Source organism: Strigops habroptila, chromosome 14 (genome assembly GCF_004027225.2).
Source record: "Strigops habroptila isolate Jane chromosome 14, bStrHab1.2.pri, whole genome shotgun sequence".
NCBI lineage: Eukaryota > Metazoa > Chordata > Aves > Psittaciformes > Psittacidae > Strigops > Strigops habroptila.
The window spans coordinates 1,631,036-1,652,573 of NC_044290.2; the positions used below are offsets into that span (position 1 = coordinate 1,631,036).

At 49.7% G+C, this 21,538-nt stretch overlaps 1 protein-coding gene across 1 annotated transcript in view; it reads right to left on the minus strand.

Moving 5' to 3' along the window:
• DNAH9 (dynein axonemal heavy chain 9) overlaps nt 1–21,538 on the minus strand; it is a 167,645-nt gene that overhangs the window by 126,791 nt on the left and 19,316 nt on the right. Inside the window, exons 15-27 of the mRNA XM_030506447.1 lie at nt 19,171–19,337; nt 17,432–18,302; nt 15,473–15,603; nt 13,940–14,066; nt 11,286–11,438; nt 10,705–10,830; nt 9,306–9,545; nt 7,847–8,007; nt 6,444–6,600; nt 5,335–5,439; nt 2,209–2,366; nt 1,895–2,033; nt 408–695 (exon numbers count right to left, since the gene is read on the minus strand). Of these exons, the coding sequence (XP_030362307.1) occupies nt 408–695; nt 1,895–2,033; nt 2,209–2,366; nt 5,335–5,439; nt 6,444–6,600; nt 7,847–8,007; nt 9,306–9,545; nt 10,705–10,830; nt 11,286–11,438; nt 13,940–14,066; nt 15,473–15,603; nt 17,432–18,302; nt 19,171–19,337 (2,823 nt within the window). The remainder of the gene's footprint in view (nt 1–407; nt 696–1,894; nt 2,034–2,208; nt 2,367–5,334; nt 5,440–6,443; nt 6,601–7,846; nt 8,008–9,305; nt 9,546–10,704; nt 10,831–11,285; nt 11,439–13,939; nt 14,067–15,472; nt 15,604–17,431; nt 18,303–19,170; nt 19,338–21,538) is intronic.

Here is a 21,538-nt window from a genome sequence, read left to right on the forward strand (position 1 = left end):
GTGAAACTTTTTGTGTTTTAGTTTATGGCCATTGCTCCTTGTCCTGTTGCTGGGCACCACTGAAGAGTCTGGCACCATCCTCCTGGCACCCTCTTTTGCAATACTGATCTGCATTGATGAGATCCCCTCTCAGTTTGCTCTTCTCTAGACTAACCAGGCCTCGCTCCCGCAACCTCTCCTCATAAGAGAGATGTTCCAGACCCCTGAGCATCCTTGTGGCCTCCGCTGGACCCTCTCCAGTAGCTCCTTGTCTTTCTTGTACTGAGAAGCTAAGAATCCACAGCCTCTATAAAAGTTTGCCTCAAGAAGAACATTATGCAGAGCCATCTTTGTAAAAGCAAAGGTGGTTGACAAAACCCAAGTGATGGATGGTGAGGTAGGTACAGCAGAAGATCACTTAGCCTTACTTTGAGTATGAAGTTGTCCTCAGCCTGCAGCTGGAGGTCCAGCACAGCTTGCCTCACCAATGACTCAAAGTTCAGGTCACGCTTCCGAGGTACATCCAGAGCAGGGAAAAGGTCCCCAATCAGCCCCATGAACACCGGCACGTCATCGGTCACAATCTTGGGGATGTTGAAGTCACGAAGTGAGCGCATCAGAACCTGCTCTTCGGGTCGCTCTGGGTCACCTCGCTTGAGGGAGCCGGCGACAACCAGCACTGACTTGATCGCACGTAAGCCCCAGTCGTAGTGATCCTGAACAGGTGAAAAAGCAAAGAAGGAAAACAAAAGGAGGGATGAGTTTATGTTTAGAGAGTACAACACCATGCAGGGGAAAGAACCAGCCAGACATGTCAGCACTACACCCAAACCTGCTATTTGCATTGCGGCCAGAGACCTCCACCAGCCTGAGTTACCCCATTTCCATTTCAGCAGGTGAGATTCCCATCAGGAACAGTATTAAAGAGTCAAATAATTCAGCTGTTCATACCCTCAGGTGTGCTCAGAGTTGGCACTGAGACAGCAGCAGGACTTGCGCTCTAGAGACCTAAACAATTTTTGTCACCTCAATCACAAAACAGCTAAAGCAAAGTGAGCCAGACCCCTGGATGTGCAGGAGCTACCAAGGTGAAAGAGTTGTTGGTCCATTATAAGGCCCCAAACAGTCAAGTTTCTCCATCCTGCCCATGACAAGATTACCAGACAGGTTTGGTCCCACTAGCAGAGGCCAGTAAGGACATTGCTGAAAAGAATTACAAAGAGGCATGAGAAGACCTCTCAAGCCAACAAGAAACTCTTTATATTTCTCTGTGTTAAGACCCTCCAGAGCACAGCTCAAGAGCCGACTGCGTTGTGTGGGAGACCACAGCTTCCACCAAGACCTCTAAGACACAGCACAAAGCTTCTGTGACAAGCATCTCCCACCCAGCCTCATGCTGGCACAGCCAAGATCAGGTTTTTCACCTGGAGTCCTGATTCAACTCTTCTCTGGACCCAGGTTTGATCTATGTAAATGATGACAAGGGAAAATCTGATGAATTAGAGCTTTGCATTGGAAGTGACCCTACCACATCAACACCTGACATGACAGGGAACTCCCTCACAGGTGGGATGGACATCATAAGCCCCTTGCAGACAAGAGAATCAATAGGAACCAAGAGACTGGAAAGTAAAGGGTCACTGGATACTACTCCAAACGTGGTGTCTTTTGAGCCCATTGGAAAATCTCTCCCATTAATGCACCTGGCCAAATGCTTTTGTCCTGGCAGATTCTTTAAGTAAAGCAGTTCAAAAATGTCATTGCTCTGATGATCACAAACCTTCTCCTCTCCCAGAAGCTAGTGCAATAGCAGCTGTGAAGCTTCCGCCATGGAGGTGAGTGGCAGTGCCACGTTCCTGCTGATTTTGGAGACCACCAGACTTCATTGCACCATCCAGCCACAGAAGGGGCTCACCTGTTTGGACAGGAGCTCTTTGCAGAGCTGGTACAGGGTGATGAACTTCCTGGCCAGTGCCCGGGCCTCAATGAATCCCTCAGCCACCAACATAATCTCACAGATCAGCTCAAAGTCTGGCACAACCATCGCGCACGGCCTAAAGAGACAGACAAGAAAAGACTGCAGAGTCCAGCAGTTGCACAAGGCTGAAACCATCTGCAAATCCCCAACACAAGGGAATTCCCCAAAGAAATGAAGACAAGCCTGGATGTTCCAAAAGACAATTTCTGCCATTGTTATAATACAGGTGACAAACCTTGACCTGGACTCACCTGAAGAGAGCTTTTAAATTCTCAGGTAGCTCAGTTCGTCCTGCATAGCCAGGGTTCATGGTGATGAAAATGCCTACTGAGGGAACTAAGCTAATGTCTTCTCCAAGAAAATTGAAGGATTTCTTCTTCTCCCTTACTGCATCCTGCACACATTTCACCTAGGAACCAAGACAGTGTTATAGCATTGGTGTTATGAACCAGACAACAGTGCTGCTTTCCTTACACTTGGCCCCATCTTAGGGGGTTATCCCTGTTTTGTTTTGGCTTTTTAGTGACCATATCTAGCTTTGTACACTGCTTGGAGAAGATCTGTGTGGCAGCATTAATCTCTCTTCACAATCAAACTCTGACAAAGCACAAAAGAATGCTGGACAGACTGGGCAAAGTGCAAAGGAGTTGCAAGAATTTGCACCATTGGTTGAGAAGACAATGATGGACTTGGGTAAGGAAGAGCAGTTCAGGAGAAGTAAATGACTCCAAAGCTGCCCCCGTGTCACCTTGGCTGCTGACATCACCTGTGGAACACTTCTCAGCACATCTCACAACAAAACCACCACCAAAAGCTGAATCATCTCTTAACCTCCCAACCCAGCAGGAGGCCAAACACCTGAGATGAGATTCGGGGCTGGCCAAACATCCACAACGCAGCCAGCACCCAAATGCAGCCCAAGAGTCTGACATAATGCAGGCCCCAACTCCCTTCACCCCTCTTCACTCTCCCCACACACCACTGCTCTGCATCACAACCCAAAACTCTCCTGTGCCTGCTCTGGACCTTGGCTGGGCCCAGAAAAGGAGCAGCATTTCCCAATAAGCTTGGCCTCAGTTCAATTGCAAACTGCTCACTTGATGTTGCTTTTAAAGACTTGGGGACATCAGATGCTTAATTTAAAACCAAACCCACAAGGAAGAAGCCGTAAGACCTCCCGTGACATCTCCACTCACTAATGTATTGTCTTTTGTATTCGCCTGATTGCAAAAGACAAAAACTCCCTCCTTCCAAGGAGAGCAAGTTTATTAAAGCCAGATCACAGCACTTCAGTGAGGGAGAAATCTCTCTCTATTCACTCCTCTAACCCTACTGCTCTTTGCTATCTTAACGTTAAGCAATTAATCGATCCTTTCTCTGGAAGGAACTATACCGACATTAGCTGCATGACTAAGACAGCCAATTAAACATCACCATGGTTACAACTCCTAATAGCAGCCAGGAGACATGATGATGGAATGACAGCCAGGCTGCTTCCTTCAGATGCTGCGCTCCAGCCAGGAGCGAGGGAATCATTAGCAGTTGAGTCATATCTGGGCTGCTTTTGTTCAGCTTCCTTTTTCATTTTAAGATCCTCAAAGACTTTTTTTTCCAATGACAACTTTCAACTAGATCCTGATGGAAAAGAAATTGAGAGGGAACAATACATAAACTCCTCTTCCTGCCTGGGGCTTCTTTGGGACGTCACGTAAGGTACCAATTACAAGTGAAAGAGAGATGAGAAGAGTGAGGAGTTCATGGAGGGGTTCAGAACAACGCCTTTGACTGAAACATTTATGAAAGTGTAGAAACTTCCGGGCTCTAGATCCTTCTTTCTGCAATGCCAAACCCAAAAGGGGGTCTAGGAAGAATTCAGCACCTTAGTCAGACACTGGGACCCTAAAACCCGCACTCAGCTACAGCTGGGTCCAGAAGAACTCAAGATACTTTGGCACCTCAATTTGAAGTCCACCAAGGCTCAAAACTTTCAGTTCTACCCATGTAACAGCTGTCTTGGTCTGGACAGTGCAGTTGAGCATCCACCCTCTGCTCAAACTCCCCTGGGAGCTGAATTTAACTGGCATTTCCAGAGGATACCACTGAGATATAGGATCTGGAAAGCAATCACATAGCTCTCCTTCAAAGCAAGGGCCAGAAGCAGTAGCAGGGCCTGCTCTCACTGCTGCCCTGTGGTTATACCTGGACTGCTCCAGGATTTCACCTCCTGCCATAAGGGATTTGCACCTTGGGTGTCCCCTCACTACTCCTGGGGCAGATAGGAGCAGGGTATGGAGCATCTCTCCTCCTGCAGTCCTTTGGCCTATGTAAAACACCTCCACGTTTCCTCGTGGGTCAGTAAGAGGAAGGGAAGGAGGTGGGAATGTGCCAGATTATATATAAGCACCAGAGAACAAGACTCTCCAGCACTTCTCTTCACCAGAGACTGTAGTGATAGGACAAAGGCAAATGGGTTTAAACTTAAACACAGAAAGTTCAGGTTAGATATAAGGAAGAAGTTCTTCCCTGTGAGGGTGCTGAGGCGCTGGCACCTCAAATCCACTCAGATTAATAGAATGGTTTCTGTTGAAGAGACCTGAAAGCTCATCCAGTTCCAAGCCCTGCCACGGGCAGGGACACCTTCCACTACAGCAGGTTGCTCCAAGCCCCTGTGTCCACCCTGGCCTTGAACACTGCCAGGGGCAGCCACAGCTTCTCTGGGAAAAGTCTGTGCCAGCGCCTCAGCACCCTCACAGGGAAGAGCTTCTGCCTCAGAGCTCATCTCGATCTCCCCTCTGGCAGGTTAAAGCCATTCCCCTTGGCCTGTCCCTATAGGCCCATGTCAAAAGTCAACATTAATCTTGAATACAATCCTACTTGTTGAATATGACACACAACTTGTGCCTGACCGAGACAATAAATAACCCCCATAAGCCTGGCAGGCCATGGATCTGCCCCAACCACTTCTCTTCCCCTCCATGAAAATTATTCCCTACATGACTTAGGGCTACTCAGCCTGCCAAGACAGCTCTCCTCCCTGAGGTGATATGCTGCAGTTATCCCACAGCATATTAATGACACCAGTGTCTTCCTCAGGAGGAGCAGGTACAAAGCCATAGTGTGCACTGCTCTGGGGGAAGATGCCGTAAAGAACTGCCTCAACACAAACGTTGCAACTGCAGAAAGAAAAGAAGAGACAAAAATGCTACATTTTGTCAGTGCTGTAATATGCAGGTGCTTAATCTTGGGATGTAATTCCCCACCTGCCTACACATGGAACTGAAACCGGAAACAGGCACTTTCCATCTTTACCCGGGCTCCAAAGGCTGCACCATGGCTGTGCCCTGTTTGTAGTTATTTGCAAGCATTTCTCCACTTACCTGTACAGCAACCACAGAGAGGACCTCAACTGAGATCCTGTTAAACTCATCAAAACAGCCCCAGGCTCCTGTCTGGGAAAGGCCTTTGTAAATATTCCCACAAGACTGGAAGAGAAAAAGAAAATGACAAGACTGAAATCACAACTGGAATCAAGGATTTGATTTCCCAGCCTGTTTATTTATAGCCATTTGCAGCCTATTGTGGGTATGGAACCAGCAGGCACAACTCAATTATAATATTTATAGCTCTGCCGTTTGCCACTTGATTTGCTAATTGCACTTTCTCAATAGCTCTGTGCACTGGTTTCATTTAAAGGTCACCTGTGCTGAGTTACCTTGGCCCCAACTCCCAGGAGGACCCAGGAGGGAAGGAAATATGATGCAAGTCTCCCAAAATGCTTGTACCCAGAGCAAGACTCAGCCCAACAGTTCAGCGTTCTGCAGTGGCTGAAGGTTCAGCATGTTTTGGTCTTGTTCTAGGAGAGGATCCTGAGAAAAGCAGGACAGGTCCCTTCCCATGCCAGGAAAAAATAAGAAGAAATAGGAAAGGAGGAAGTTCTTCCCTGTGAGGGTGCTGAGGCGCTGGCACAGGGTGCCCAGAGAAGCTGTGGCTGCCCCATCCCTGGCAGTGTTCAAGGACAGGTTGGACACAGGGGCTTGGAGCAACCTGCTCTAGTGGAAGGTGTCCCTGCCCATGGCAGGGGGTTGGAACTGGATGAGCTTTAAGGTCCCTTCCACCCAAACCAGTCTGGGGTTCTGTAAGAAATGACCAGCATCAAAATATCAGCACAGCCTCTGTCTCAACCAAACAGGCCAAAATTTTGGAAGTATTTCATATGGAATCTAACTCCAGAAGGGAATGGGAAGGTGTAACGAGGCACAGAACACAGTTTGGGTCTGTGCCTCCTGAAGAACCTTGTGCGAGTCTTAGAGAAGAAAAGTGAGGAGGATAAAAAGGTGTTCAGCAGAAAGGAGCGCAGCAGAGATTTGAGGAGAGGTGGTGGACCAAAGCAATGTCAGCTGGAATACACTTATCCATCATGTTCCATCGGGCCCTGAGCATCCCCAAGCTCCATGTGATGGTACCAGGGCTGAGGTGGGAGTAGTACCTTGTAGTCCATCTGCTCAGAGCAGTTGAACACATACACCATGATGCCCAGGGCTCGCCCCAAATCTTTCGTAGTCTCTGTCTTGCCGGTGCCTGCAGGGCCCGCGGGTGCTCCGCTCATGGTCAAGTGCAGCGACTGGGTCAGGGTGATGTAACATCTTATACAGCAAAGGATGAAGGAACAAAGGAAAGAGACTGAGACTTGGTCCAACAGCTCAGTGTTGGGCTGCAGGGAAAAAGCACTAGGGCAATGCACTCAGGAGAGCCTTTCTTCTGAAAAGCTATACATAAGCAGGACATATGGGCAACCTGACATGGTTTAGTGTGTGGTTGGAATTAGATGATCTTAAGGTCCTTTCCAACCCTAACTATTCTATGATCTAGTTGTAGATGTTCCTGCTCATTGCAGGGGGGTTGGACCAGATGATCTTTGAAGGTCCCTTCCAACCCAAACTATTCTACGATTCTATATGTCTAAGCTGAAAGTCCTCTTGGGAATTACTTACCACCTCTGGCCAGCTCTGTTTTCTCCAAGAGATACTCATCTTCCACTAGGGTCTGCCCAACCTCTTCACATCAGGCTGTGCTTTCTCTGGATCCTCACACCATTAGGACTCATTGACCTTGGGCATGTCCCACATAGCATGAGAAAAGGGCAGCTTTTCTGAAAGACCTTCCTCTTGTTTCCCAGTGCTCTTCAGCCCAAAGGATCCCATTCCCCACCACTGAGAGAAACCGGCTCTGATGGCCTGTGAACGATCCCACTCAACACTGCAGCAAGCCCAAAAGCTTCTCCATCATGCTGATGATGGACACTAGGGAGATGCCCACATGTGGGTGTCCATACTCCCTGCATAAGCCACAGAGCAGTAGTCAATACAGCCAACAAAACCTGATAATGCAGAGGCAGATTGGCTCAGCTGGCGAACAGGGGTGACTAGAGCCACCTGAGATGCTCCTAGCTACTGAAATGTCACATAGGGTGGAAAGACTTGACAGAGGATCCACAGGAGACTTGCACACTTCTGGATTGGCTGCTGGAAGTCACATGGGACAACACAGAGCATCTCAAGTCATCCTAGGTGTCCCTATTGAGACAACTGAACCAAGTGGTAGATGTCTGCTTCAAGATGGGAGTAAAGCCTTCTAGACCCACAAACTCTATGGGGTGTGGACATCTTGTGCACAGGCAGACACTCACAAGTAAGCATCTTAATCTGCGAGCTAAATCCCACCTTGGGATCTGAGGCACAGATACTCCAGAGAGTAACACCATCAAATGACAAACCAGGGGAGAGTTAGAGCTCTGCCACCGGATCCTGGGACACGGAGCAAGAACAACCGCTTTGGCTGGTAGTTCTTTGTGGCAAAGCCCACTTGTGTCGGTGTGTCCCAGGGACTTACCTGTCAGTCAGTGGAGTGATGACGAGCCGCGGGGTATTGCCAAGGTACTCATAGGAGTAGAGGAACTGAGCGTCACAGATGTTGGCAAAGCAGTGCCGCTCCTCATCCGACCATCGGTGCCGGAGCTGCGACAGCCAAATGAACGCCTGGGCATTGTCCACCTGGAACACAGCCACAAGCACCATCACGGGAAGGCCAGGAATGCCAGGCACACAGAGCCAAAGCACCAAAAGGGTGACTGCAATGAAGTGCTCACTGGGGGTGGACTGGTCCTCACTGCGAAGGCAGGTGTGGTGGGGAAGGTCATCTACGCATCTCCCACCAGTAGAGGTAGGAACCAAATTAGTAATGACCTTGGTGGGAGAGGAAAAAGTGCATACCCAAAAAAAGAAAGAGCAGCACAAGATGCTGGAGAGGGACTCTTCATCTGGGACTGCAGCAACAGGACAAGGGGTGATGGGTTTAAACAGGGGAAGTTCAGGTTAGATATAAGGCAGAAGCTCTTCCCTGTGAGGGTGCTGAGGCGCTGGCACAGGGTGCCCAGAGAAGCTGTGGCTGCCCCATCCCTGGCAGTGTTCAAGGCCAGGTTGGACAGAGGGGCTTGGAGCAACCTGCTCTAGTGGAAGGTGTCCGTGCCAGTGGCAGGGGGTTGGAACTGGATGAGCTTTAAGGTCCTTTTGCATGCAAATCATTTTATGATTCTATGATAAGACTCCTGAAGAGATTAAAGAAGCAGCAAGGCATGAGGAGGCTCTTAGAACACAAAGAGAGCGAGTGAAGGAGCAGAGGTCCAGACAGGAAAAGGGCCACAGACAGGGCCAGGGAAGGAAGCAGAGGACAGGGGGACAGGGCCAGCCACAGCCAGTGCTCCCTGCATGACTAGCAGGCAGGCCCAGCGATGGACTGCTCCACCACAAACTGGGCCAAGGCACCACCAAGCCCAGCTGAGTCTTGAAGCCAGAAACCCTGTAAGCAGCCTGGCTGCTTTGGAGAGGACACAGCTGAGGGTAAAGCCACAACCCAGCACACTCAGGGCACCTTCCCACCCACCGGCAGGGCTGGACACTTGACACAGAATGAAGGACAGCAGAGTGGTGTGGGAAGGGTGCGCAGGACAAGGGAGTCCCAAAGGAGTCCCTGTGGCCCCACACCAGACTGAGTGGGCTGCATCTAGCAGCCTCCCAACACGTTGCTGTCATCCACCAACATGTGGCCACAGGATTTGGGGCCACACTCTCGCTCCTGGTGGGGGCAAGTGCAACAAGTCCTTTGGTGTCGCATGGCCATGATCCAGAACAGCACTGCAGGCTTACAGAGCCTTTCTGCCCCCTTACTGCAAACAGTGCAGAAGTGCATTTAGTGATGTATCTCCCACTGAATGGCCCGTGGTTGGTCTCTCGCTCCTGCAACCCCTGCTCCAACTCCCAACACAGGTCCATGCTGAGCTGCAAACACAAACCTTCTGCGCTATCATCTTTGCCACCACATCCCGAGCGTGCACATCGATGGTGCATATGGTCATGATTTTCTGCCTGTCACCCTTGGAGAGCTGCCCAATGAGCATGGTCACGAGGGTGTTCAGCTGGGCCACTTGCTTCTTGTGATACTCCTTCATTGCGTTCTCGTATCCTTCCTCCACCCTGGCGAAGGCAATCCCAACCTCGGTTGTCCACCAGATCTGGGTGCAGGAAAGAGCCACCTAGGGAAAAGGACTGGCTCAGTACCGTGATTAAACCAGAGCTTCCTTACCTGCAAGAGTGTGTGATCCACAGGGAGATCAAGGATGAAGTATCCATGACATGAAATTAAGTATTCTGTCACACAGCAGTCACAGCAGACAGGACAACAGGGATCTGCCCCGTGACATTCATTTCGAACACCCTATCAGTGGCAGACACATTTAGCAGCTACTTATTAGTAAATCAGCACCTTTCACATGCCTGACACAGCAGAGGAGGAAGAGCTGGAGACCACAAGGCTGCATTTGAGGGGGTGCATCTGAGGGACTCTTTTCTCTCATTAGGCCTCACCACTGGGTTTTCCTGCTGCACCTCTGGCTCCCTGGCCGTATGGATCCACAGGGTGCAGCAGGCATTGCCCAAACCCCTAAGCTCTGCAACCCAGCCAAGAGCATATCCTGCCTGGAGTCTCTGTCAGAGTATGGAGATCAGCCTGGAAACTCCATCATGAGATTGCCAGGAACATAGAATTCCAGACTGGTCTGGGTTGGAAAGGACCTTAAAGCACATCGAGCTCCAACCGCCTGCCACGGGCAGGGACACCTTCCACTAGAGCAGGTTGCTCCAAGCCCCTGTGTCCAACCTGGCCTTGAACACTGCCAGGGATGGGGCAGCCACAGCTTCTCTGGGCACCCTGTGCCAGCACCTCAGCACCCTCACAGGGAACAACTTCTTCCTCATATCCAACCTGAACTTCCCCTGTTTCAGTTTGAACCCATCACCCCTTGTCCTATTGCTACAGTCTCTGATGAAGGTCCCTCTCCAGCATCCTTGTAGCCCCCTTCAGACACTGGAAGCTGCTCTGAGGTCTCCACGCAGCTTCTCTTCTCCAGGCTGAGAACTCCAATGTTCTCAGCCTGTCTCCATACGGGAGGTGCTCCAGCCCCTGATCATCCTTGTGGACTCCTCTGGACTTGCTCCAACAGCTCCATGTCCTTAATAGGATAAAAGATAACCCATGCTTCCTCCCTGCTGCACATCACAGTGGAGGCCAGAAACTTCTCCATCCACAGCTAGAGGCCACTACTGAAAGAAGGGAAGGGCAGGACTGAAGGGAAAACCAAGCACTGCCTTTCCCACGCGCCAACCTGAGTGGAGATGAGGAGCAGTGGCAGATACCTGGGCAGGGTAGTCAAAGAGCCACTGTTCCCTTGGCTTCTCCTCATAGGCCACGACAGCTTCCGTCATCTCATCTCTCACAGTAGCCCTCATGCTGTCCAAGACATGATTCAGCCAGACTTCAACCTGGAGAAGAGATTAAATCACAGTCACACATTTGCTCTTTTTAAGTGCCTTTGGTAATCAGTCAAGGCATGGAATGGGACAAGCATCTCAACTCTTGAGTGAAACAGGCCTCACAGCCTCCTTCAGACTTCAGAATGAACCAATTCTGGGGCCCCAGGATCAGCACCTATCTCCAGACACCTGGAATACACGGCAGATTTTTCTTGAACTCCAGCTATAGGAGAAATCAAAATGAACTCCAGAGTATGTCAGTTCAGTGCATTCCAACTCCAGGCCATGACAGAATCTCTTGTGGGCCATAGGCACAATTAAATTACACACTACCTCCTCCAGCCTTTCTCATGCATAAAGGAAGAGTAGTGAAGCTCTGTGATGTCTTGGCAAGAGATGCCCACACAAGGGCAGGAAAGCAGACTCCAGTGGATAGTTCCGGTAGGCAAGGGCTTCCCTCTCACCTGCCCGCTGCAGTCACAGGGTTCACTGAAGCTGACATATTCCTCCTCTCTGCTGTACATTCCCAGGCCAACCTTCGTGGCCTTCTGCTCAGAGTCCAGCTGGAATTTGATGTGGGCCAAGTTGTCAAAAAGCTTGGGAAGATGACGTTGCACCTGCAAAAGGACTTGGATAAGTAAAGCAACTGAGGCAGGACAAGGAGAATAGAGGTCACCATTCATGTCACGGGAGCAATCATGTTCAGAAAGCATGCTCGTGGACATCTTGGTAGCACCACATCTTCTCATACAGGGCCAGGATACTGCCAACACAAGCCTCTTGCTGTCTCTCCCATTACTTCCACCTATTTCTGTATCATTTAGGCATGGCTTAATAAGCCATATTTCCCATTGGGAAAATATTCCACACGGGGCAAAAGCACAGCAAACATTCAAACACTGCATGACCTCCTAGCCTCGGTTTCCCTACATGTAGCCATGAGAGGTCTCTTAACCATCGCTCCACCTCATCCTATCCTCAGCACACTGCGGAGTTTTCTTCACTATGAACCCTTCTGGGTTTTCAGTACTAGGAATCAATTTTGTGCCAATGAGAAGTCCTGACTTCTCCTCTGTGGAGAAGAAAGACCTTTATTTCTGCCCAAGACCCATGATAAAATGCTCAACAACCCAGACCTTCTACAAAACTACTCCCATCTTGAACAAGAACACTCTTTTGAGGAAAAGAATAATCCCCTCATGTCCTGTTCACACCCAGATGAATGTGAAAAGCCAGCAGGTTGATGTCAGCATCACTGCTGCAGGCTCTCAACATCAGCACCTGCTCGCTGGGAGCCGAGCAGGTCGCCAACACTGCTTCTAGACCACTACATAATACAACTAAATCACTGTGTCACACTGTCCCAGGCTCCTCCCAGCACTGATGTCCCCACAGCAAGAGTCAGCTCACAAAGCTGTCCCCCTCTGATGACAGAGACACGAGATGGACACACTCCCATGGGTAGGATGAGAAACAAGAACAGCTCGTGATGCCTGGTGCTTTCAGAGACAGATGGGTGGGCTTATCCATTTAATTCCTCCTCGCTGACTCACAAAGGATTACAACACTCCTTCTCACAAGCTGTGCTGCAGGTGGACACAGCTGAGTAGTCTCCTTACTCTGTCTAAGCAGGGCCAAATCCCAGAAGGTGTGAAGGAGAAGCAATGGGCACTCAGCTTTGCCTCAGGTAAGATTTTAATGGAGACATGAGTAAGTAAACCACAGAAACCTTTTCTTACATCTCGGAGTTTCCACTCATAAATCCCCACCGTCCATTCCCAGCCCCTGGCCTGGCTGCAGGACATTGGCTGCACTTAGCACTTGGTGCAATCCTGCCACCAGCACCCTAAATACACCTGAATCTGCACAAGTTCAACATCCAGTTCAAGAGGATAATATCATTGTGTCTTTAATCCTTCTTTAGGAATTATCAGACTTTGAAACCACAGTGGAAAGGCTGAAAGCGAATCCGTGTGTGATCCCACTTGACATTTGCTTTGATTTTACTGCAAATAGTTTTGAATAACAGAAAGCACCACGAATTTCTTCTTCTTCCACAGAGCATTTCAACACAGCAGCTTTTCTTTGCTTCCTGGGGTTTTTTTCTCTCCATTTTAAATATCAATCAATATGTATTTATGATACTCTGCAGGCTTAAATCACCCAGCAGCAGAAACAGATATAAGCAGTGTTAAAGGTGCTCATGTGAATGCTGGAAATGACAAAAAGCTTAAAGAAGGTGAGATTACTCACTGCTGACCGATGGACTAAGAAAGAGCTGCAAAATCATTGCCTAAACCAGGGAGGTCACCACAAGTTCCTCCCCAGGAGGCTCCAGCAATCCACCAAAGCCAACAGGAGGAATGGTATATTTGGATCATTTCCCCACACCTGGCGTTCAGGCACCATCCCCAGAAACCCAGCCTGGAGAGGAGAAGTCAAAGGGTGCAGGAGGTCAGATACCAGCCTGACCCCGGAGCTGCACAGGGATGGATGGCAACCCAGGAGATCTCCTTGCTTGCTTTGGCCATAGTGACTGTCTGACCACCAGCTGCCTTACCCTTCCCAGGCTGTGTTCTTCTCTTCCCCTATAATCAGGACATTCCCAAAGACCTTTGCATGGTGGAATGAAGAAGCAAGTGATCTGCAAATGCCTTTTTTGCCTAAAACAAGGGACCTCTTGAAGCCATCAGCTGTCAACACTTCCACATTTGAATGACCAGACTGTGGCTGTTTCAACAGCAGATGCTCTTTGGTGGCATCCTAGGTTGGGGATCCAAAGTCAGCAACAAGTTTTGGCTGAGCCCCTCAAGAAAGATGGGTTCCTCCAACCTCACTGTATCCCAGCAGAAAGAAAACCACTATTTTTATGGCATCAAAACCAGCTCTACTCTGTGCAGCACTTTCAGAGCCATCTGCAAGTATCACCAGTGTCAGATCAGACAACACACAGGCCACATGTTGCCTTTCAAAGATGACAGATAAAGGTCAGTAATTATTATTACTCCAAGTAAAGCTTGGGAGAAAAAGCACTGAAGATGTTACAGGTGAGTCCCAAGTTCCACCACCACATTACTGACATCTGGATAGTGCAAAGGGGATGCAGTACAAGGCTTACCACATGTGGGTTGGTGCCATTGGAAAGAATATCCAATAAATCTGCAGAAGAAACGAAGTAAAATCTGGGAAAGGCCAACCTCTTCATGTCCAAATATTCAGCTAAAGCCTTCTCACACAGAGACAATCTGGGGAGATAAAGCAGTAGAACAGAGCCCAGGGCAGGGGTGTAAATATTCTTTATCATAGAATCATGGAACGGTTTTGGGTGGAAGGGACCTTACAGCTCATCCAGTTCCAACCCCCTGCCACGGGCAGGGACACCTTCCACTAGAGCAGGTTGCTCCAAGCCCCTGTATCCAACCTGGCCTTGAACACTGGCAGGGATGGGGCAGCCACAGCTTCTCTGGGCACCCTGTGCCAGCGCCTCAACACCCTCACAGGGAAGAGCTTCTTCCTTAGATCTAACCTGAACTTCCCCTGTTTCAGTTTGAACCCATCACCCCTTGTCCTGTCACTACAGTCCCTGATGAAGCAGGGACTTCATCTTTCATGCTACAGTTTGAGTTACAAAGCAGATTCACTCCTCCCCTGGGGTAATGGCAGGCAGGAGCTGAGCCTGTCAGCTGGTCCTCTACAAAGCTCATAGTAACTCATAGATGTCTCTTTACTCCCAGGGGTCAAACAGCCTATCAATGAGAACAGCCTCATAAAAAAGCAGCAACACAGGTGGAAGAAGAGGCTAGAAAGGTTTGCAGCCTGACCTACTGTTTTAGACAAGCTCTTAACTGCCACAGGTGACTTCCCACTGGGATGAAAGTTCCCGTAACTGCTTTTATTCTAATGAGCCACATTTGAAAGTCTGATTCAAACCTACTCAGCTTTTTGTGTTTGCAAAGCCTGAAAAGAAACTTGCTTGCTCCAATCTCAAATGAATGTTTCAGCGTTCACATGCTAAACTGCTGCTGAGCTTACAAAGTTCATAAATAACACGCAGCTACTCCTCTGTGAGGAACTGCCTTATCTGATTAACAAAGAAAATACAGGCTTTAAATGGAGAGTTACTACTGACACAGCAGCTATCATATTAACCTTTACATGTGTTCCAGGTAGACCGGCTCCTATGTTAAGTGAGAAGTGGATCCATCTCAGGACACCAAGGGCTTTCTCAGGGAGTGCATTTATACCATGTGGCAAGGGTATACAGGCAGAGAAAACTTTGTAAATGAAAGAACATGGGCTCAGCTCTGCTGCAGATATTCCTGCCTGGACTGCTCAATAAGTATTTAAGAGCTCATATTTGGGGTGGCAAACGTGAGGCCACATGTTGTGGAACCCAGCTGGATGCTGGTTCACACATCAATATTGAGGATGAGGGCTTGCACATACACAAAGCAAGACTCCCCTCTGGGGGTTTCAGGGTGATGGATCACAGATAAAAAGGCTCAAGAAAGATCATGAAGAAAGATCATCAAGAAATGCCGTGGCCTGTGAGTGCAAAGAACGCACAGTCCAGGAAGAAAGCCTTGGAGCACAGCTTAAACAGGGCTGATCCCAGTTTCTGACAAGCTCTTGGGACTGAAGTTCTACCTACCTACTCTGAATGTCCTCCAGTTGTTGGGACAGGCCCGGTTTATTGGTGGCTTCAACCACATTTGGGGTTTTCTGGGCTTCATAGGCCAGTTCTTTGAAATCCACATCAATCCCTTCGAAGCGTTCAGAGTCCTAAAAAGCAAAAGGAAGAACACGTCCATGGTGAGCCACTATTCCTGTGCTAAGAGATCCCATCTTTCTGGGGTGAGGGGAAAGACTCTCCGCAGAGCGCCTTCTGTGCAGTGCAGAGGGACCCCTCCACCACTGCAGAACGGCTCTGCCACCTACATGCCTGAAACAAGTCTCCAATCAGGCCTTCTTGTCTCTGTATCCCAAAGGGCTTGTGGATAAAGTGATCAGAGCAGAAGCCAGTGCCCAGGACTAACCATTTCCATGGGGTTGAATTCCCCTTTGAATATCTCCTCTTGTGTCCAGCTTCCCTGACCACAGCAGGAGGAGATGATCCCCTTAAGGGGGAAGGGCTACCAACCTCATGTGAGTTCACTCTTCCCCTCCTGCTCCAGCACAGAAGTCCCATCCCTGAGATGGGTATGGTGACTCTTGCAGAGGAGAGCCCTTCCTTGCCTTGAGTAAGGCCATGGAAACCCCACGCCAGCAGCAGAGGAGCACGCTGACAACTGTGCTCTGCGTTGAACAGGGACCCTACATTTCTGGAGCTAAACAGTGAAGAATAAATAAAGTTACGTTCAAAATGTCTCTGCTCCTCCCTCCTTCCCAAGGGTGGGCTCCTGAGTGAGCCAGGACACTGAACAGAACTGCTCCAAGCTTTCACAGAATCATTAGGGTTGGAAGGGAGCTCTGGAGATCATCCAGGCCAACCCCCTGCCAAGGCAGGGCCACCCCGAGCAGGTCACACAGAGAGGAAGACTCCACAATCCCTCTGGGCAGCCTGTGCCAGGGCTCTGCCACCCTCAACGTCACGAAGTTCTCCCTCATTTGAGGTGAAACTTATGTGTTAGTTTATGGCCATTGCTCCTCGTCCTCTCGCTGGGCACCACTGAAAACTTCCCTATTAACCTGTGTTCAGCCCCAGCAGCAGGGCTCTGGCCGAAGGGTTAAGCCCTCCCTGCACACAAGCCACGTAGCAAGCTCCAGATGTGCATCCCATGCCCTGCCAGCACATCCTCCCCCAGCCCTGGATGCATCCCAAGCAGGTTCAGCCTCGAGAGGCTTTGAGCTTCGTCTTTTCTTCTAGGGAAGGGAAGAGGCTGCTGATTCCTGCCATCTGCCAAATGGATATTGAGATACAAACAGCTGCCCAGTAGGATGCAGCTTCAGACCCTGATGTGCTTTCATACATGCCATTAGGTAGCTGTTGGATATTAACAGCTTGCTGGCACATGGGCCAGCCTTCACTGGTTATCAGCACTGGTATAGATGGCCCAGTCAGTGAGGTGTGCCCAGCACTCCCCAAAGCAGGGGAAGGAACCCACAGACACCCCTGAGGAGGTCACCACTGACAACCCTGTTCCATCTTCAGAAGCAGGAGTGGGGGAACAGCTGCCCCACAGTGCTGAAGGCAGGGATGGGATGAGGATACTGCCAAAGCTGCCTGGTCCAGCTCTGGTTTGATGATTTGCAGTGTCTGAGTAGTTATATCAGTCCTCTCCCCTCTGAGGAAAGAGGGAACATGCCTGTGGCACTGAAGGAAGCCAGCAGCCTCCCTCAGTCTCCAGGAACTCTGTATATTTGCTTTGGAGCAGTGGAGGGGAGACAATCAGCTACTCAGCATGGCTCAAGCACAACCCACACCACAAAACCATCCTGGGGCAGCACTAGGGAAACTACTAGAACACTAAGGTAGCTTCCAAAGAAGCAAGGGAGAAGGAGAAAAGCCTTATTCTGGGCAACTTGGCATTATAGATAACCCTATTTTGTACAATGGAAGCTCTGCTTCAATACTTTCCAAACAGGAAAAGCAAGATTTGGGATTTCAAACCTTGGGAAGCTGTGCCCGTATATCTTCTGAGCCTATGAATATGCTTTCCAAGTGAGACCATGTACGCTGCACTTCAAACCAGAGGGAAATGACGGAGTCTGCAGTGGAGAGCTTCCTCTGCCAGGCAGACACTTCCTCCAGGAAGAAGGCAATATATTTGGATGTCATTAAGTTCTGCAGCTGCACCTGGTTGTCTTCTAAAGTTTCAATGAGTTCCTCATCTGACTTCAGCAACGGGATGTTTGTGCGGGGGTGAGGCTCATACTGAAACTCCATGGTGCTCCACGTCATCTTTAGCTCCTTCAGGACTTTCTCCATACTCATCTCTCGCACTGCTTTGTCCACAATGCCATGAACCTCATCCTCGAAGTTATGCAGGTTGAGCTTCAGGAGGTCAGCCAGCGTGGTGTCCACATCCATCACAAACCTCACACCCGTCATCTGCATCAGCTGATTCCAGTGTCTTTCTCTAATGGCAGGATTCTGAAGTTCTGCCACAGCTTTCAGGGCTGTTAGCATGTTCTTCACCTTGCTGTCCAGCCCAGTGAAAGCATCCCAGGCCCTCATTTCCTTATCCAAATTCCGAATCTCTCTTGCAAACTTTTTACACTCCAGATCCATTTTTTCCACATTAATATCCACCCATTTGGTGGTCTGCCAGTCAGCAAGGCTGGTGTTCACAAGGGAGATCATATCCCAGAGCTCTTTGAGCAGACACAGCTCCTTTCTGCACTGCTTCAGTTGTCTATAATCTGGCACCGTGACTTCAAACAGACCAGCTGATTCATAAATCGAGGTCATGGCTGACTCCAGTTGTTTAATCTCAATGTGCTTTGCATCCAGCACTTGATAAGGCTTTTTGGTGTCAAACCTAGAAAGAAATATTTATTCTTCATAAGCGAGATTGCAACAGCTTCTAAAGAAAACATAAAATGAACAGTGCTCAAAGAGACAAAGCAGAGATGAAACGTCTACAGCACACGTTGATGGTACAGCCATCTGATGCCACCTTACAGTGACCCTGTGCACTCAGCAGCCAAGTTCAATCTCTTGCTACCACTGGACTGTGTTCCCAGAGACAAAGCACCCCAGGTGTGACAGATGTTGGAAGGTAGGGAATCATCAAATCACAGAATTGGAGCAAGTCCAGAGGAGGCCACAAGGATGATCAGGCTCTGGAGCACCTCCCGCATGGAGACAGGCTGAGAACATTGGGGCTGTTCAGCCTGGAGAAGAGAAGCTGCGTGGAGACCTCAGAGCAGCTTCCAGTGTCTAAAGGGGGCTACAGGGATGCTGAAGAGGGACCTTCTTCAGGGACTGTAGTGACGAGACAAGGGGTGATGAGTTCAAACTGAAACAGGGGAAGTTCAGGTTGGATATGAGGAAGAAGTTCTTCCCTGTGAGGGTGCTGAGGCGCTGGCACAGGGTGCCCAGAGAAGCTGTGGCTGCCCCATCCCTGGCAGTGTTCAAGGCCAGGTTGGACACAGGGGCTTGGAGCAACCTGCTCTAGTGGAAGGTGTCCCTGCCCGTGGCAGGGGGTTGGAACTGAATGGGCTTTAAGGTCCTTTCCAACCCAAACCGTTCTATGATTCTATGAATAGTTTGGGTTGGAAGGGACCTCGAAAGGTCACCTCGTCCAAATGTGTGCAAGGACTCAAGCACACATCCTGAGGACACTTGGTGAGGATCCCATGAAGCTTTTCTCCCCTCAGGGCCTCTCTCTGTGATAACGCCCTCACCTGAAGGGAGCTTCTCTGCGGAAGTGCTCTCGGAAGCGGTGCTGCCTGCCCTCGAACGCCGCACAGCGCCTGCGCAGCGCCGCCCCTTCGCTGGCCTGCAGCGGGGCCACGTGCTGCTTCACCGCCTGCGCCACCTTCTTCATATGGCTCCACTTCTCCGGCAGCTCCTGCAGGCAGAACGGACACATTGGCAGCGTCTGCTGTTCCACAGGGGACATGTTGATCTGGTTATGGGTTACCACACAACAGGAACAGCAGCAGATTCCCTCTTGGAAACTGTGAGGAAGTTTTGGTGCAATACAAAGGCCAAACACACAATCTGGGATAAAACTTTGAGTTATTCACAATTCTCAAGACTAATAATGACTGAGAACTTCTGAGTGATTGCTCTGGTTGTAAAAACATGTGCAAGAACTTCAGATGAAGGGTCCCAGATTAGACCCTGGGCTCCCAGGATGGTTCAGTGCTCAAGAGAGAGCAGTGATGGTAACACCAACCCCAGCAGGACCCGGATCCTGCTGGGAGCAAGCTGAAGGCAGGAGGATGGGCTGCAGATGCTCATTGAGACACACAGCCTGGGGAATTTCCTGCCAGCTCTTAGAGCAGGAGATGTTATACCAGAAGGATTTCTACAGAGCTCTGTGGGGCAAATGCTTCCACAGCCTGTGTGTGTAATACTAGTACTAAATAAAACTGGTTTCTTTCTCAGGTCTGCATCCAAGCTGCAAGCGTGCAGCACTGCTGACAACTCACCCTCTGTTCCTGGGGTTTTCCTCAGAAAGGGATTTTATTTCTTCTCACTAAGCTCCTCAGGCCATATCCTCAGCCCAGACACGGACACCAGCCAAGGGCTCTGCTATCCTCAAGTCCCAGTGCTTTGCTCTCAGAGAGCTCCATTCCCCATGTACTGTGCAAGGAAGGGCTTCACAGAATCCCAGACTGGTTTGGGTTGGAAGGGACCTTAAAGATCACCCAGTTGCAACCCCCCTCCTGGGGTTTCTTTTCATCCCAGTTCACATAGCTGAGGAAACTGCAACCACCAACACTATGAAAAGAAGGGAAATAACCTGGAGGCAGCCCTGAGGCAGCAGAGAGGGCCAGTCCCTCCTGAGGGGTCTCTTTCTGGCACTTTATATTGCAGTCTCAATACAACCCACTGCCCATGACCACAGCAGGGCACACACGCAGCTGCTTCCTTGTCCTTCTCATATAAACTACCAGCTCCAGCCTAACCATCTCCACGGCGATGGAAGGAGCAGTACTTAGAGGAACTTTCTTCTGGTTTTCCCACTGTACACAGAAGTCAAGGAATCATTCAACTAAGTGTTGCTGTCACTTGCCAGAAAGAAGTGTTCTGTTCCTCCTGCATCCGACCAGCCCCACATCCCTCATTCCTTCTATCAGACACATGAATCCATCGTTTGCATGTACCTGCACACACAAGGCACCAAACAAGCAGCTCTCGGGCAGAGCAATCAGCAGGGCCAGGTTCCCCACAGCAGCATGGTTTATGCTGGATTGAAGCTGTTGCAGCACCCAGAGGATCAGTGTAATGCAGCTCCCCCAGTTTTCAGGGAGTCTGTAAGATCTTAGGTACCTTTAGGACCATTAATTGTTGCAGATCTGGTGACCCCATCACCCACGGATCACAGTCGCACAAGCAGAACACCAGCAGATTGCTAAACCCCGCTCAGCTCCCACCCAGCCTGCAGCAGAGAACTGGAACCTTTGCTGCACATCTGCCTAAGGCAGGAACATCTCCCCCAGAGGTCCTGCTTTAAACCTTGTGTCCTACCCACACCCCTCTGCCCACAGCACCCCATGGCTATAGGGTATCCATTAGCATGGAGCCACACTCTTCTCCACTGTAACATCTTGGTTGTGTCCTGTCCCCCACGGCTGGCTGGGCACCTCACAGTCCTTCCTAACCTCCACCTCATGGTTGCCTGTCCAGAAAGGAAAGGAATTCCTTAAAGGAAACTGATTCATCAGAGCCAGATGTGGAAATGTGCCAAAACACTTTCATAACCTGCTCCCTGTGATGTTCTGTGGGTCAAGCAGATTTGGTGTTACAGACCCACCGGAGGACTAAAGTCCTATGAGAAGGCAGCTCCTCTGCCAGCATTATCCTTCCCATCTCCACAGTTGCCAAGAACTGGCTGATTTAAAAATCATTATAATTCACCCTAATTAACAGATCGAGTTGAAAATGCATTAATTTTTGTCAAGAGCAATCGCAGGGAGTTGGAGGAGGCGATTCCCTGGTTTTCAGACATAACAAAAGGCTTAATCTCTGCTTTAAAAGAAAAATCTCACTATAACTCCAAAATGTAGAGCTAGAAAGGCACATCCTGCAATAGCAAACACT